This window comes from Spermophilus citellus (assembly GCF_964194105.1).
Source record: "Spermophilus citellus genome assembly, chromosome: 9".
Taxonomy (NCBI): domain Eukaryota; kingdom Metazoa; phylum Chordata; class Mammalia; order Rodentia; family Sciuridae; genus Spermophilus; species Spermophilus citellus.
The window spans coordinates 116,711,402-116,724,901 of record NC_138191.1 but is presented as its reverse complement, the minus strand read 5'-3'; the positions used below and the strand labels follow the sequence as shown (position 1 = coordinate 116,724,901).

The 13,500-nt window shown below is 59.2% G+C and overlaps 1 protein-coding gene across 9 annotated transcripts in view; it reads right to left on the bottom strand.

The window, feature by feature from the left end:
• Positions 1 to 1,007: 1,007 nt before the first annotated feature.
• Positions 1,008 to 13,500, bottom strand: part of ADGRB2 (adhesion G protein-coupled receptor B2) — a 35,522-nt gene continuing 23,029 nt past the window's right edge. For 3 of the 9 annotated variants that reach the window (XM_081308361.1, XM_081308364.1, XM_081308365.1), the window contains 19 exons: positions 13,381 to 13,489; positions 12,743 to 13,076; positions 12,378 to 12,483; positions 12,142 to 12,185; positions 11,755 to 11,881; positions 11,240 to 11,343; positions 11,048 to 11,150; positions 10,193 to 10,343; positions 9,975 to 10,044; positions 9,493 to 9,559; positions 9,250 to 9,335; positions 8,854 to 8,952; positions 6,640 to 6,811; positions 6,228 to 6,323; positions 5,868 to 5,907; positions 4,600 to 5,219; positions 2,437 to 2,472; positions 2,044 to 2,142; positions 1,008 to 1,483 (listed from right to left, as the gene is read on the bottom strand). In XM_081308361.1, the coding sequence (XP_081164487.1) occupies positions 1,298 to 1,483; positions 2,044 to 2,142; positions 2,437 to 2,472; positions 4,600 to 5,219; positions 5,868 to 5,907; positions 6,228 to 6,323; positions 6,640 to 6,811; positions 8,854 to 8,952; positions 9,250 to 9,335; positions 9,493 to 9,559; positions 9,975 to 10,044; positions 10,193 to 10,343; positions 11,048 to 11,150; positions 11,240 to 11,343; positions 11,755 to 11,881; positions 12,142 to 12,185; positions 12,378 to 12,483; positions 12,743 to 13,076; positions 13,381 to 13,489 (2,649 nt within the window). In that variant the 3' untranslated portion in view covers positions 1,008 to 1,297. The remainder of the gene's footprint in view (positions 1,484 to 2,043; positions 2,143 to 2,436; positions 2,473 to 4,599; positions 5,220 to 5,867; positions 5,908 to 6,227; positions 6,324 to 6,639; positions 6,812 to 8,853; positions 8,953 to 9,249; positions 9,336 to 9,492; positions 9,560 to 9,974; positions 10,045 to 10,192; positions 10,344 to 11,047; positions 11,151 to 11,239; positions 11,344 to 11,754; positions 11,882 to 12,141; positions 12,186 to 12,377; positions 12,484 to 12,742; positions 13,077 to 13,380; positions 13,490 to 13,500) is intronic. The other 6 variants (XM_081308363.1, XM_081308366.1, XM_081308367.1 and 3 more) reach the window with 3 other exon arrangements.

Below are 13,500 nucleotides of genomic sequence, written 5' to 3'. Positions count from 1 at the left end.
CCGTCTTGCAGATGAGAAAACCAAGGCTCAAAGAGCTTTATTCCATTTCACTCTGTAGAGGTGATCAGCTGGGTCACTGATGCCTGCTGCATGTGACCCAGCTGAATGCCCACCTGAACCAGTTGGTCGCAGATGGCAGCCGCTCTGATCAGGGCAGTGACATCTGTACCAAGGGCTGTGGGGGCCCAATGAGTGCTAACAGCTGGGCTGAGAGGATTCAGGGTCAGCATCACAGAGAGGGCTGCCGGGGCTGGGCCTGGAGGGACGAGGGTCTTCATCAGGAGGGAGTTCAGGCCGAGGGGAGCATGGGCACCCAGGCACAGAGGTGAGAGGTGGGCCAGGAGAGGAAGAAGACAAGGGCCATGTCACTAAGGGTCTGGCCTTCTAGGCTAATTCTAGGACCCACAGAAAGCATCTGAGCAGGGCGGTGGCCCCACCATATCTGCATTTTGGAAAGATCCTACTTGGGCCATGTGGACAAGGGACTAAAGCTGGAAGCAGAAGACACAAGGAGGACTAAGAGGCGAGAAAGCTATGCCCAGGGAATGAATGGTCATTAGAAATCAGCCCAAATGAGAGCTCTCAGGCCAACCCCACCTACTCCAAGTCCTGCCCTGGGCTGACCCCGAGGCTCCACCACAACCCGGCTCCCTGCGGCCACCCTGCAGCCATGAAAGTCAAGTCCCAAGGAGCCTGGCTGGAGTGCTTGGGTCTGAAGTCCCAGCTCTGCCTCTGAATGTGGCCTTGAGCAAGTCACTTCCCATCTCTGGCATCATTTTTCTACATAAAATGGAAAACCTACAATCTTCTGGCAAGGTTGCTGTGAGCAGCTAGCGTCAGAGCCAGCCAGGCCTGCCCAGCCAGGGCTGACCTGCACCCACCATACCATCTGCCAAGACCAAGTGAAGCGGACCAAGGAGATGGAAGAACAAAGTGGGGGCCAGGGCTGGGCCTTCACCGGGGGTGGGGATGGGGGACAGCAAACAGCTTAGCAGACAAGTCCACAGATTGAAGTTTATTCTCAACAAAGTTCCCCTCCCCCCTCCCCAGCCCGGGACAGGGACAGACAGGCCCGGGGCGAAGATGGGGCTCTGGTGGCTGAGGGGCCTCTGAGAAACAAGGAGGGGCCCTGGCCCCCAGGCTGCGCCATATCTGGCTCCCCCAGCCCAGCTGAGTCCTCTGCGCCTCCTGCCCAGCCCTCGAGAGGGGGAGGGGGCGCTGGCTCCTGGGTAGTTCCAAAGCGGAGTGTGAAAATAGAGATATATATTTCTGTGCAGTGGGCAGTCCAGAGTGGCACTCACACCTCTGTCTGGAAGTCACCATCCGGAGGTTCCGTGGGCTCCCAGGCTGCTGCCCGGTGCAGGGCCAGCCGTTCTCGGGGCTTGGGAGGCAGCGAGCCCAGGGTCATAGATTTGAAGGTGCTCCAGCTCTGATGCCGCCGATGTTGGGACAGGCTGGGACGCTCCCCGGGGCTGGGCTTTTCCTGTCGAGGGAGCAGAAGAGCCATGGGCCAGGGCCTTCTCACCCGGTGCACAGCATAAACTGAGGTGGCCCAGAGACAGCCAGTACTGCCCAAAGTGACAGAGTGATCAGGTGTCAAAGATAGTTCAAATGTAGATTTGCCCGATTCCAGAGCTGGGGCTCCTGACCCCTGTGCTCAGGCCGCCCTAAAAGCACGTCCTTGATCTGCTTCGTGTCCCTCTTGATCCTGGTGGACCCTGTCAATGGTCACTGTCCACGGTGCCTTTCCACCCCTTGTGCAGCTCCAGGACTTTTGCTCATGCCATGGGCAGGTCATCAGGGCAGCCGGCTGAGGTTGCCAGGCAGCGAAGCAGGGCAGGAGGGCAGGAGTCCCTCAGCTGGCCTTACCCCACCCCTAGCCCAGGGGGACTTACGCTGCCTATGTTCCTTCGGGCTACCCTGCCAGAGGACACACCCTCTGGATCTCCTTCTGCCGCTGGGACCCTGGGGTCTGACCCCTGGACCACCGCACCAGGTCAGGCCCTGCGCTTGAGTCAGGAGCTGGCCCTGAGGAGCCCTCACCTTGGCGGAGGACTGGCTGCGGTAGCGGTCGAAAGTGTGGAACTTCTGGTTGAGCTCGTGGTAGAGTTCTGAGTGCCGTTTCCGGGTGTGCATCACCTTCTAGGAGCCGTTGGGCGTCAGGGGAATGCTCCCCTGGGGCAGCCCTGGGACCCACCTTGGTCTCCCCTGCCCAGACCACTCAGTACTCTGGGCCCCTCTGTGACAAGGCTGGCTCTCCATTGCCTCAGAGCTCTGCTTGGACAGGAGAGGATAGTGGGAAGATCCCACAGAAACTACAGGCTTGACATCCTGGGGGGGGGGGGGCGGTCAGGCTTTTCAAAGGAGCTTGGCCACTTTAAGAGTGGTCCCTTTAGGGACAGATGACCCACCTGCCAACACACACACAGCACTTACCTCAAAGTCCAGGTCTGAATACCGCAACTTCTTTCGCTGGTGGGGAGCAACAGGGAGACGATGAAGGAAAGCAGACCTCTTTACCGCAGGCAGGACTTCAGGGACAGGAAACCTGGTCCCTGGGGTCTGGCTACAGTACCCTCCCCAACCCAGGCCCAGGAGATGGAATCCTTATGGGGCAGCCGGTGGGGTTGTGGGAACAGGAGCTGAGGCCTGCCATGCACACACAGGCTAGGACACGTGGATAGACACTCCCAGGGAGCACGCTGAGGCACGCACACAGGTCAACATGCAGCAGATTTCCAATGCCTCCCACAGAGCCGACACTGGTCCTCTGTACCCCAGGCCCCACCTCTCCTGCCCCATCTTGCCCCTTTCCTTCTGTAAGGCATAGGCTCCCCTCTCTCTGGAACCCTGTATTCATCCTGCAAACAGGGATTCAGGCTTTCGAAAACCTGCCTCTGATCTGGGCTTGCTTCTTCTTGCCCGAACAGGCCCTGTCTCCCTGACTCCTCATGCCCAAGACCTCCTCAAGGTCCTGACAAGCTACGCATGTTCAATGCCAATCAGGAGGACACCTGAGTGTCTTAGAACTCTAGAGACCAAGGCCAACTTTCTCAGGTTCAACAGGGAAATTGAGGCCCAGGGAGGGAAAGAGATTTTCCACTTGCCTTAAGGCCCTCCCAGGGGAGGCTTAAACCATGATCTAGCTCTCCCAAGTCCTGACCTGGTGGACACACTCACCACCACTGGCTCATGACATCACTCAATCTTCATTCTTTGCTGCCTGCTCTGCCTCCATGCCCAACCCTAGTTTCTCTGCCATTAGGCTTGCCCTCTGCCCTGGACCTTCTACTGCCCTTTACTGTACACAGGTGTGTCCTCCCTTCCTGGCCACAGCTCCTTCTGGAGACATCAGGATACCTCTCCTCGACCCCTGATGCCTCAGAGGCACTGCACACACAGCTGCGACCAGTGGAATACGCTTGGAATTCTCTGCCCTGCCCCACAACGCCACCTCCACTGCCGCCCACCGCAGTAGTTGCCCACACAATTCTGTACGTCATCGCTGACCCCTCCAACTGCTACCACATTTATTCCTACCTCCCACAGTGGCCCAACCATGGGCAGGTGTCCACAGAGCAAACCTGCCACAATGCTAAGTGCAACCCTCTCTAACGTCACTGTCACATTTTCTTAGTTAGGCCTTCCCTTTTTCCCTTTTTTTTTTTTTTTTTCCATCTGTGGCAGGAGCAGGCACCAAATGTTCAAGAAACATTTTAGGAAAAAGCTAAACTTGAAGCCCCCTCTAGTCACTAACTCAATTCCCTTTGTGCAGAGCACTGGGAGCGATTTCTGAGGCCAAACGTGAGCAGTCAATCACGTCTGTGCTGTGACTCCACGCCCTTTCTTTATCCACATTCTCTCATTCTTCCAACAAGTTCTAGAATATTCTAGAGTTCTACCAATTGCTTGTCCCAGAAACTCTGCAGGAAAGGAGGACCATCAAACGGAAATATCTGGCAGGATTACCGAGGGGAACAGAGGGTCCCTTGTCATAGGCCATGGGCAGTGCCTGAGGCTGATTTCAGGGATGATAACAGCAGTAAACCCAAATTTTGTGGCACTTTCTACTGCTCCACACAGAAATAAATGCCTTACATCACTCAATCCGCCAAACTATGCTACCAAGAGACTCAAATGTTACCCCCACTTCACACACAGAAAACAGAGGCACTGGGAGATTAAGCCACGTGCTCAATCTCTCATTGCTGATCAGCAGACCACGAACTGGAACTCGAATCCACGTGACGTGGAGGCCCAGGCTCAGCCCTACTCTGCAGCTTCCCTAACAACACAGCCCCTGGCCCTAGCCAGTCTCCTTGAAGGAGGACTCATCCTAACCAGTAGGTACTAGAGCAAAAGTGAATGACTCCAGATGTGTGCCCTCAGTGCACGAAGTCCACAGCCATGGGAAGAATTCAGACACCAGGATTTCCCTGGAGCTGCCTGAGGCCAGATAGAGGAAGAAATGCACAAAGACCAGCTGTAGGTACTGCTCTGGGGAGGGGAATGCCCCTTCCTGACTGCAGCCTGTGACTTAGGCCTGGCCTCAGGCACACAGTGGGCAGACCCCTCTCCCCCTTCCCTACAGCTCCTCACCTCCAGGGAACCCAGCTTCATGGTGGAGCCGGGCACTGTGCGGGGCATGGTCCGGCTGCGCTCCCCTGGCTCGGGCACTTGTCGGGCGCTGGGTGTTGGAGGTGGTGGTTGGAAGGTCATCCCATAGGGGTTCTGTAGAGACCCATAGGCAGGGCCCAGCCCCAGGCCCGAGTGGTCCACGGGCAGAAAGCTGGGGTAGCCTTCAGTGTGGGCCAGTGCCTTGGCAGCCCGCCGGGGGGTCCCCTCAGGCCGGGCCCTGGGGGCATCCTCACCCCCTCCGCCCCCACCACCAGGCTGCAGGCTCAAAGTCCGCCGGGGCAGCACCATGTAGTCCCCCTCAGAGCCTGGCTCTGCCGGCCGCAGCCACGTAAGGTCCAGCTGCCGCAGACCGCCCTCCCCACACATGTACACAGGGTTCGCCTCCTGTGGGGGCGGCGGCTCCCCCAGCCCTGGTGAGGCTGCCATGGGCACCAGGATGTTCCCAGGCAGTGGTGAGAAGCTGAGGCCGCCCTCAGGACCCACGAGGCAGGACTTGGGCTCCTCGTCCTCATCCAGGGACAGGCGGGATAGTGTGCCCGTGATGGTAGATGGGTTGCAAGTGTTGACCTCCTTGAACAGAACTGGGGGCAGGAGTGGGAGGAAGGGGTGAGTCCTGAGAAGGAGGAGCCCCAGAGGCTCTTGCCCCAGCTGGGCAGGTACCAAGCCCCTAAGCTTGGACAGGGAAGGAAGCTGTCACCAGAGGGATGAGAAGACAACTGGCTCAGAGGCCTACAGGGAGGCAGGGCAAGAAACAACGCCAAGGTGCAGCCCCCTCGGTGCTCTGCGCATGTCCTGACCTCTACCCCACAGCCCCAGGTCTGTCACAGAGCCTTGCTTCTCCCTGTGTCCTGGGCAGCATCTCCCCAGGAAACAGGAATAAAAAAAGGTTCTGGTAAGAATCATGGAAGTGATAAAGTAACAGCCAGTATGTGCCCAGCTCCTGCTGGCACACATGTCCCCTGAGCCACCAGGCCCCAAGTCCTGGGGCTTCCCTGGGAGGCAGCATTGTCTCTTGTGCAGAGATTCGAGGGGAGGCCCAGAGAGGGAAGGTATTGACCCAAAGGCATACAATAGGTGGCAATCACAAACTTGAATCCAACTTAGAGCTGTCTGATGTCTAACTTGGACTCTAGCAGCCAGGCCCCCATCAGGGCCTCCCAGACAGGAAGTGGGGTCTCCCTTTATGCCCATCCCTGGGGCTGTCCTCAGCCCTAGCCCAGCAGACTCACCTGTTTGACAAGCCAGATCCACGTCCTTTTCAAAATCTGACTATAGGCCGAGAGGGAAAGAGCAGGTGGGCAGAGAGAGGATCGGTGCATCAGGTGGGAGGGGACCCAGGCCCCTTCCTGCCCAGCTCTGCTTGGTCTGTGTACCAGAGGCACTGCCCCGCCCCCTCTGTACTGCCCAACAGAGCCCCATGGGACTGGTGGGAAACCAAAAGGAGGAAGAACTCGTCCAATGCCACCCCACTATCAGTGGCTGAGCCTGACTTAAACCCAGCTTCTGCCCACTCCTTGTCGTGGACAGGGAAACCAAGTAGTTCAGGGCAGGAGGACGAGGAGGGAGACCGCTCAGGCCTCCTCACTCACCAGGATCTGCAACTGCCCATTCTTACAGGAGTCAGGGGAGTCTTCACTCTCATCGGCCCGACACACGCCCATCTGGCATTTCACCACATCCTGGACCTGTGGGCAGAGGGCACCTGCTGGGCCTGCCACAGGGCCCTGACAACCACTGGCTGTGCCTCCCACCCCAGGCACCTAGGCAGGTGTGAAAGGGAAGATGCGCATCTGGCCTCGGGGAAGGTGAGGACACTTAGCCTGGGCCAGAGGGGAGAAGGACCCCCAGTTGGCCAGGAGGCTGAGGACACGGCTGCCCAGGCTAACAGCATCCACACCAAGAGTTACCCCCAGGGGGCTGTCCCCAATTCCCCTGGCCTGCACAGCAGGGAGAAGCCAGAGCCCGGCATGGCGGTCGGACGGGGTGGGCGGTTCAGCCCACCTCTCGGCGCAGGAAGCAGTGCACGGCAGTGATGACGAAGCCCTGCGCGGAGTTGAAGACGGCAAAGAGCGCCTGAAAGAGGACTGAGCGGCGGTCTGTCATGGCCAGGACAGCAGACATCCAGGTGAGTGCCAGGAGGGGCAGCACCACGCAAGAGCTCCAGAGCGAGGCCCTGAGGGGACAGTGGCAGAGAGTCTGTCAGAGTGACACTCCAGGGGACAGGTGGCAGAAGCCTAGGCCTCCACTGGGCTCAGGGACCCACAGGGTCTCAAACTCTAGGACCTCAATAGTTTCCCCAAGAAGAGACGGGCTGAGGAGCTGGAGCCAGAGAGACAGAACAGAGAACTGCAGGCCAGAGCGGGAACAGGAGAGGGGGAGGGACAGACACACAGACACAGTGGGACTGAGCCAGAGGCAATGTCGGGGGACAGAGACTGAGGAAGGGAAAGAGGACAGGGGAGAGAGGCTGAGGCAGACAGACGCAGGCACAGGGAGATTCAGAACCAACGCACAGAAGCAACTGGAGTTTTAAAATACACAGGGCCCGCCACATCCCCAGAGTCCAGCTGGGTAGGCTGAGGAGAGGAGGAGAGGAAGAAAGACCAGGAGAGACGGCCACAGTGAGAGAGCACGAGACAGACAGACACACCAGACAGAAAGATTAAACAGGCAGAGCATGGGGGGACGCCAGAGCACAAATCCTTGGGGAGGAGATGGGGCCAGGACTGTGAGGCAGAGGCTGTCCCCCAGCTCCCCACAGAGGAGCTGCCAGGCTCCCAGTGGCTGCTCAGAGTCCTAGGATCCTAGCTGGTGCTGGGGGTGAAAGCTGGGGTCGGGGCCAAATCTCCATCTCCCCAGCCTCATTGCCTGGGGAAGGCAGAGAAAAAAGGCAGGTGGGCCCTGGCCTTCAGGTCTGCCCTCCACACCTGCTACAGCCCACTACGGAGAGAAGGGCGGCCTTGCCCTACTGGGTGGGCCACCACACTCAGCCCATGGAGACCCACAATACCCCCCACGGAGAGTCAGGCACAGCTCCAGACAGGGCAGAGTATGGCACCATTCTGCAGAGACAGCCAGAAAGGCCAAGGCAGAGATATGGGCAGGGGGCCAAGACCTGTCCTAGAAAGAGTGGTTCAGGGCTGTTCAGCCCAGCAGGGGGCGGGCACTGTGGTCTCTGTCGCCCCCGGAGGCGAAGCCAAGATCAAGAGTGTCTAATCACAGTAATAAGAGCTACCATTGATTAACCATCAATTCTCTGCCAGGCCCTGCACTGAACACTTTACATACATTATTTCAAATTGTGATCAAAACAACTCCAATAAACAAAACTGGGGGCTAGTATCCCAATTCACAGATGAGGAGACTGGAGTGCACCCAGCTGGGCAGAGAGGAGAGCTGGGACACAAATCCAGCTTGGCCAAACTTCTAACTGCTGGCTCAGCAGACTTGGGCAGAGGCAGATGGCAGCCCAAAGAAGAGGGAGCTCTCTGCTCCTCAGAGCTTCACAGTGATGGCACTAGCCACCTCCAGGGGCGTCTGGGGGTGTGCGAGATAAAGCTGGACCTCACAGGTCAGGGAGGCTCAGCTGGATTTCCAGCCCGGGGTGGGAGGCTGACCCTGAGGTTCTAGCAGATTCACTCCTACGGAGCCAGGATTTTAGGATTCTCAGCTGCTTGGGACGGGGGGGGGGGGGGGGGGGGATGTCCTGGGTGAAATAATTGTCCACCTCCATGATTCTGTCTCTGATTGTGAGATTTCAATGCCTCTGGAATTCTAAGTCTCAGATTCTATGACAGATGATAAGACTATGATTCACTCATTCTAATTCTTAGCTTCTGATTGTCTTATTCTAAGATTCTATCATTCTAATTCCAAGGTTCTATAGCTCAAAAATTCTAAGGGCCCAAGACTCTCTGAGCCTTTGGAGGTTGGCGGTGTGAGGAGGAGGAGTCTATGGCTGGGCCTAGAGAGAACTGGGGGAGGGGTGAGAGGGAAGGGTGGGCGAATGAACCCAGCACCTTGGGGGAGGACAGTCACTCCCCATCATCCTCTGCCACCTCATCCCAAGCCCTAGAGACTGAGTGGCGGCTGGCGGGCAGGGCAAGCTCTCCAGGGTACTGGGCTGACAGTCCCTCCTCCCCCCGACCATGGGCACTGCCCCCCCATTCCTTTGCCCCAACCCACCCCAACCGCCCCCCAGGGGGCACGACTAACATGGCGTTCCTGGCCGAGGCTGAGCTGAGCAGGGGGCTGGGGACCGCTCCACACGCTGAGCAGGGGAGGAGCAGGCTGGCCCAGGGGCACCGCTCCGACCTCGGGGGCGGCACAGACATGGGAGAAGGGGGAAACACACGGGAAGCCGGGAGATAGGGGCAAAATGAGCCCCGAGAGGGGTAGGGAGGGAGGGCAGATGAGAGAGAGAGAGCTGGGTTAGGGTGGGCAAGGGGCTGCAGCTGAGCACTCCGGGGCCCACCTTGCCTGCACCCTTGATGCACCAAGGTTGGGGAGTCCCAGTTGGCACCCTGAAGCCCTGAACCTCCAAGAGTGCCCTCAGCCCTCCCTCCCTGCACATTTCCCAGGAAGGCCAAGTCGCAGAGACCCTCCCCTTACCCGGCCCTCTGCTTCTTGGATTTGTCCGAGATGCCATCACGTGCCATGAGCTTGTTGAAGACGATGATCCCGATGAGCATGTTCACCTGGGGCCCAGTCGAGTGGGCGGGAAAGACAGGGTCACCAGCTGCCCTCTGGGCAGGGAAGCACCCTGGTGGGAGCCGGTGGGCAGGGAGGTGGCACAGGTGACAAGATGACCCTCTGGGGCCACATCCCTCCCAGGACAACGAAAGGGACACATACCAGGACAATGACAGCTGCCGGACCAACAAAGGCGTATAGCAGGCCACCCTCCAGGGAGAGCCAGCAGCTGGGACGGGGAAGAACAGGGCATCAGACACTCGCAGCTCCCTCCCCACCCTCACCATCCCTAGTACCCTCAACCCCCCTGGCTGCTATGCCCACATCACCAGTGGAGACTGAGCCCTAGACAGAGGGAGATGAGCCACTTCTCTTCCAACAAAGGTCAAGGACATTAGGCCTAGCCCCTGGGGCTACCGTAGGAATGAACAAAGGCCAACCCCTGAGCTCAAGAGTTCTGAGACTGTCCAAGCCCAGCAAGTCCTGTTATAGTCGGGGTCACTGAAGCTCAGAGATAGGAAAGAATTCGCCCCAAGACCCACAACAGGTATGAGCCACAGTCTCAGCCTGAGAAGGCCTAATGCCCAGGGCTGTTCCCCAAAAGACCCACCGATACCCCAAGCTGCCATGGGAGGCCCACGTACTAGCTGGATGTACCGTATCCCTTGGTGCGGGTGAAGCCCACAGACACGGCCACCACCAGGGCAGGCAGACCTGGGGGAACGAAGGACAGCAGTGAGATGGCTGCTGGGGCTCAGGGCCCAGCTGACCTGGGTGCTCAGAGGGCTGGGTCAGAGCTGAGCCTCTCTGCTTCCCCTGCCCCCAGTGCCCACCAGCAGAGTCTAGCACTGGCCCTGCTCACCCCAGCCCAGGCAGAGGAAGCGCTTGCGAACGAGGCGGGTGCGCATCCGCCCGATGACAGCCAGGTAGGACTGCCAGGCCTCAGTAAGCACCCAGCAAAAGGAGGACAGAAAGAAGAAGTGCAGGAAGGCAGCAGTCATGGTACACACGCCCTGCAGGGAGAGGGAACAGGAGGGAGTGGCCCTGAGCAGCAGCCAGGGCGGGAGGGGCCAGGCTCCCCACACTGTGCTGGGCGCTGCAGCGGCCAGCCGCCCACCTGAGCCCCGCCTCCCACTGAGCCCTGCCAGGCACCCCCGCCTTCCTGCACCCACACACAGCACGACACAGGCCTGGTGACATGCACACAGCACTCGGCATCCGGGAAGGCGGGCGGGCAGGCCACCCCCACATAGACTGGGCTGGCAGGTTGGGGACAGACAAGAGCACCTGCCATGTCAAGGCCAAGTAAGCCCCATGCCTGGCCCTCACAGTACAGAGAAGGTGGACAGGGCATGGGGGACAGTCAGCACAGGTCATCCACAAGTAGGTGGCAAAGGAGGCCTCACAGACAGGAGGAGGCCCAATGCCACCCGCCCAACACGTGCACCCAGGCATTCAGCTCACGCACACATTCACTGATGTACATAAACACTCATCACTGAGTACACACACACCCCCAGCACCCTCACGTAGGCTCACACACCACTTCACACACACACACACACACCCCAACACCTAGCTGCATTGTACCCATATCCGTCCCTGACGGATATCCACAGGAACACACTCCCCCTCCCCTGCAGACGCTCTCCACCCCCATGCCCCCTCCCATTCCTGGCAGACACCCACCCCTGCACCCCCTGGAGCCTGCACCTGCCTTGCTCAGCACCCGGGACTGGCCCACGAGGATCAGAATGTTGGAAGCCAGGATGGACAGACAGAAGTTCAGCAAGATGATGGAGCGTTCAGATTTGATGAACCTGACAGGGCACAGTGGGCAGAGGCAGAGACGCTGGCTGCCTGCCCGAGCCGGGTGGCTGGCCACCACCCCCCACAACATTCAACCTACCTCCAGAAGGCGGCATAGATGGCCAGCAGCGTGAGCAGGGCCATGCAGGACACCGCGCAGCCAATCACCAGGGGGACTGAAGGGGCCCCCGCCAGTTCCAGGGTCTGTGGGAGATGAGTTGCTGAGAGAGGGCAGCAGTGGGGCGCCTGGCCTTGCTGTCTAGTGCAGATTGGCACACCCACGTGCAGGCGGGCTCTGTTGTTCTCACATGTGCACAGTCCAAACTCAGTCCCACACGCAGACATGTTTACACTCAGTCACCCATGTTCTTCCACATACAACCAGACACATGTGTGCACATACACGCACATGGCGCCCGTGGCCACACCCCCAGGCAGGTGTCATGGCTGAGCACTATCCCAGGGGCACAGGATTCTGTGAGCAATCCCACAAGTGCACCTGCACAGAGACACATTCAGGATCATCCAGGCTCCTGACAAGCACTGTCACAGAGAGCCCCTGGCAGCCCAGGGCCATCCTCCTCTGCCCAGCCCAGGCACCTCTCCCCCACTCACCAGGTCCTTCGGTGGCTGGGCCAGGACAGCAAAGGTGGACGGGTGCTGACACTGACATCGGGTGTGGGCTGCCTGGGTCTCCAAGGTCTGGCAGCTCTCAGTGTCCCAGTCCCCTGAGCTGGCATCTCTTGGGTGGGGGAGAGGTGGCGTGAGCCCTGGGCCCAGCTCCACAGCCCTGCCCCCAGTGCTGGCCATAGCCCAGGGACAGGTGAAATCCAGGGCAAAACTACATCCATGAGGTGACAGCAGGGAATCCCAGAATATGCTCTTGACCCCTCAGACCAAGGATGGCACAAGGAACCTTCTTGCCTTCCAGGCAGGAGACCCTTTCTGAAGAGGGGTTCTGGGGCTGCACCCTTCCTCACCCAGGACTGCCACCCAACTCACACTTTGGAGTAGTCCCAGCTGGCGCAATGGGGATCCGTGGTGCCCTGGGGAGCAGAAGACATGCATGCAGTCCAGGGTGGGAAGCTCCCACCCTTGACCATCCTGGCATGGCAGCTGCCATCCACCCAGGGCAGAGGTTCTCCCTGTCACTGGGGACGGACCACCTCCCCATCGGCCAGACCTCTGGCCACCCATGATGGAGGATACCTGAGGCCCCTGCTGGGGCCCCTACTCACATTGATGATGTAGGAGAGCTCCACTGTGATGAGGGGCTCAGCTGGAGGTTGGGTGGGAGGCCGCACAGTCACTGTCATCACCCTGGAGGTGACAGCTAGTGGAGGCCTGGGGGACAGGCACTGAGGTCAGCTCCTGCCAGCGGGTGCCCAGACCCATTCAGAAACTCTGAAGCTGCCTTGGATGGGGTAGGGGTTACCAGGGAAAGCCCTGAGGCTCAGTGGGCCCAGGATTTGGGGTGAGGTCTAGAGCTGGGGATCTGCCAAGCCTCTGAAAGCTACATGGATGTTTTTGAGAAACAGAGCCAAGCAAGGGGTTCCTGAGAGCATAGGACTACAGGCAGATCTCTCTGCTCAGGTGGACTTACCTGGGGGGTGGCAGGATGAGGCCAAGGGTGCGGTAGAGCACAGCACCGATCACAAAGTAAGAGGAAGATTCTTCAGGGTCTGCTGGGAGGAGGCGCTGGTGGGAGTGGCCTGGGCCTGGGGGCACTGTTCCTGGGCCTCTCCCCCTGCTAGGGCTACCGCCTGCTGCCCCAGGTGCAGCTGGCTTCCCTGGGGTGGAGAGGCTGAGCACCTCCTTGGGCAGGAAGAGGCGGTCCTCTGAGTGCCGTACCCAGTCCTTCATGCCCCGTCGGCCCCGCATGGGAAATGTGATGTCGCTGGACACAGCAGAGACAGGCTCTCGCTGAATGCTGATCACTGCAGGGGTTGAGGGTGGGCAGAGAGCACCAGAGATAGAACAGAGAGACCCAGGGGAAGAGGCAGACATGGGGAAGACACACACCAGGGAAGGCAGATGCAGACACAGAGGTTGGTATCGACAACATGGAGATGGAGAGAGGAAGAAATGTAGAGAGAAAGACACAAGCATGGGATTAAACGGGGGAAAGATGGGGCCCAGAAACGAGAGGAAAAAGGGAAGAGCCCCTGGGAACCCTTCCCAGCCACAGTGGTCTGGGTTCTATCACACCCAGCATCCCCTCCCCGGCCTGCCTCCTTGTACCCAGATTGTCCGTGACAATCAGAGAGCTTTGGAAGGCCTTGAGGGCATCGCCCACCAGGTGAATGAAGTCCTCCACAACACGGAGCAAGTGCACAGAGCCAGGGGACACCTGGAGACAGA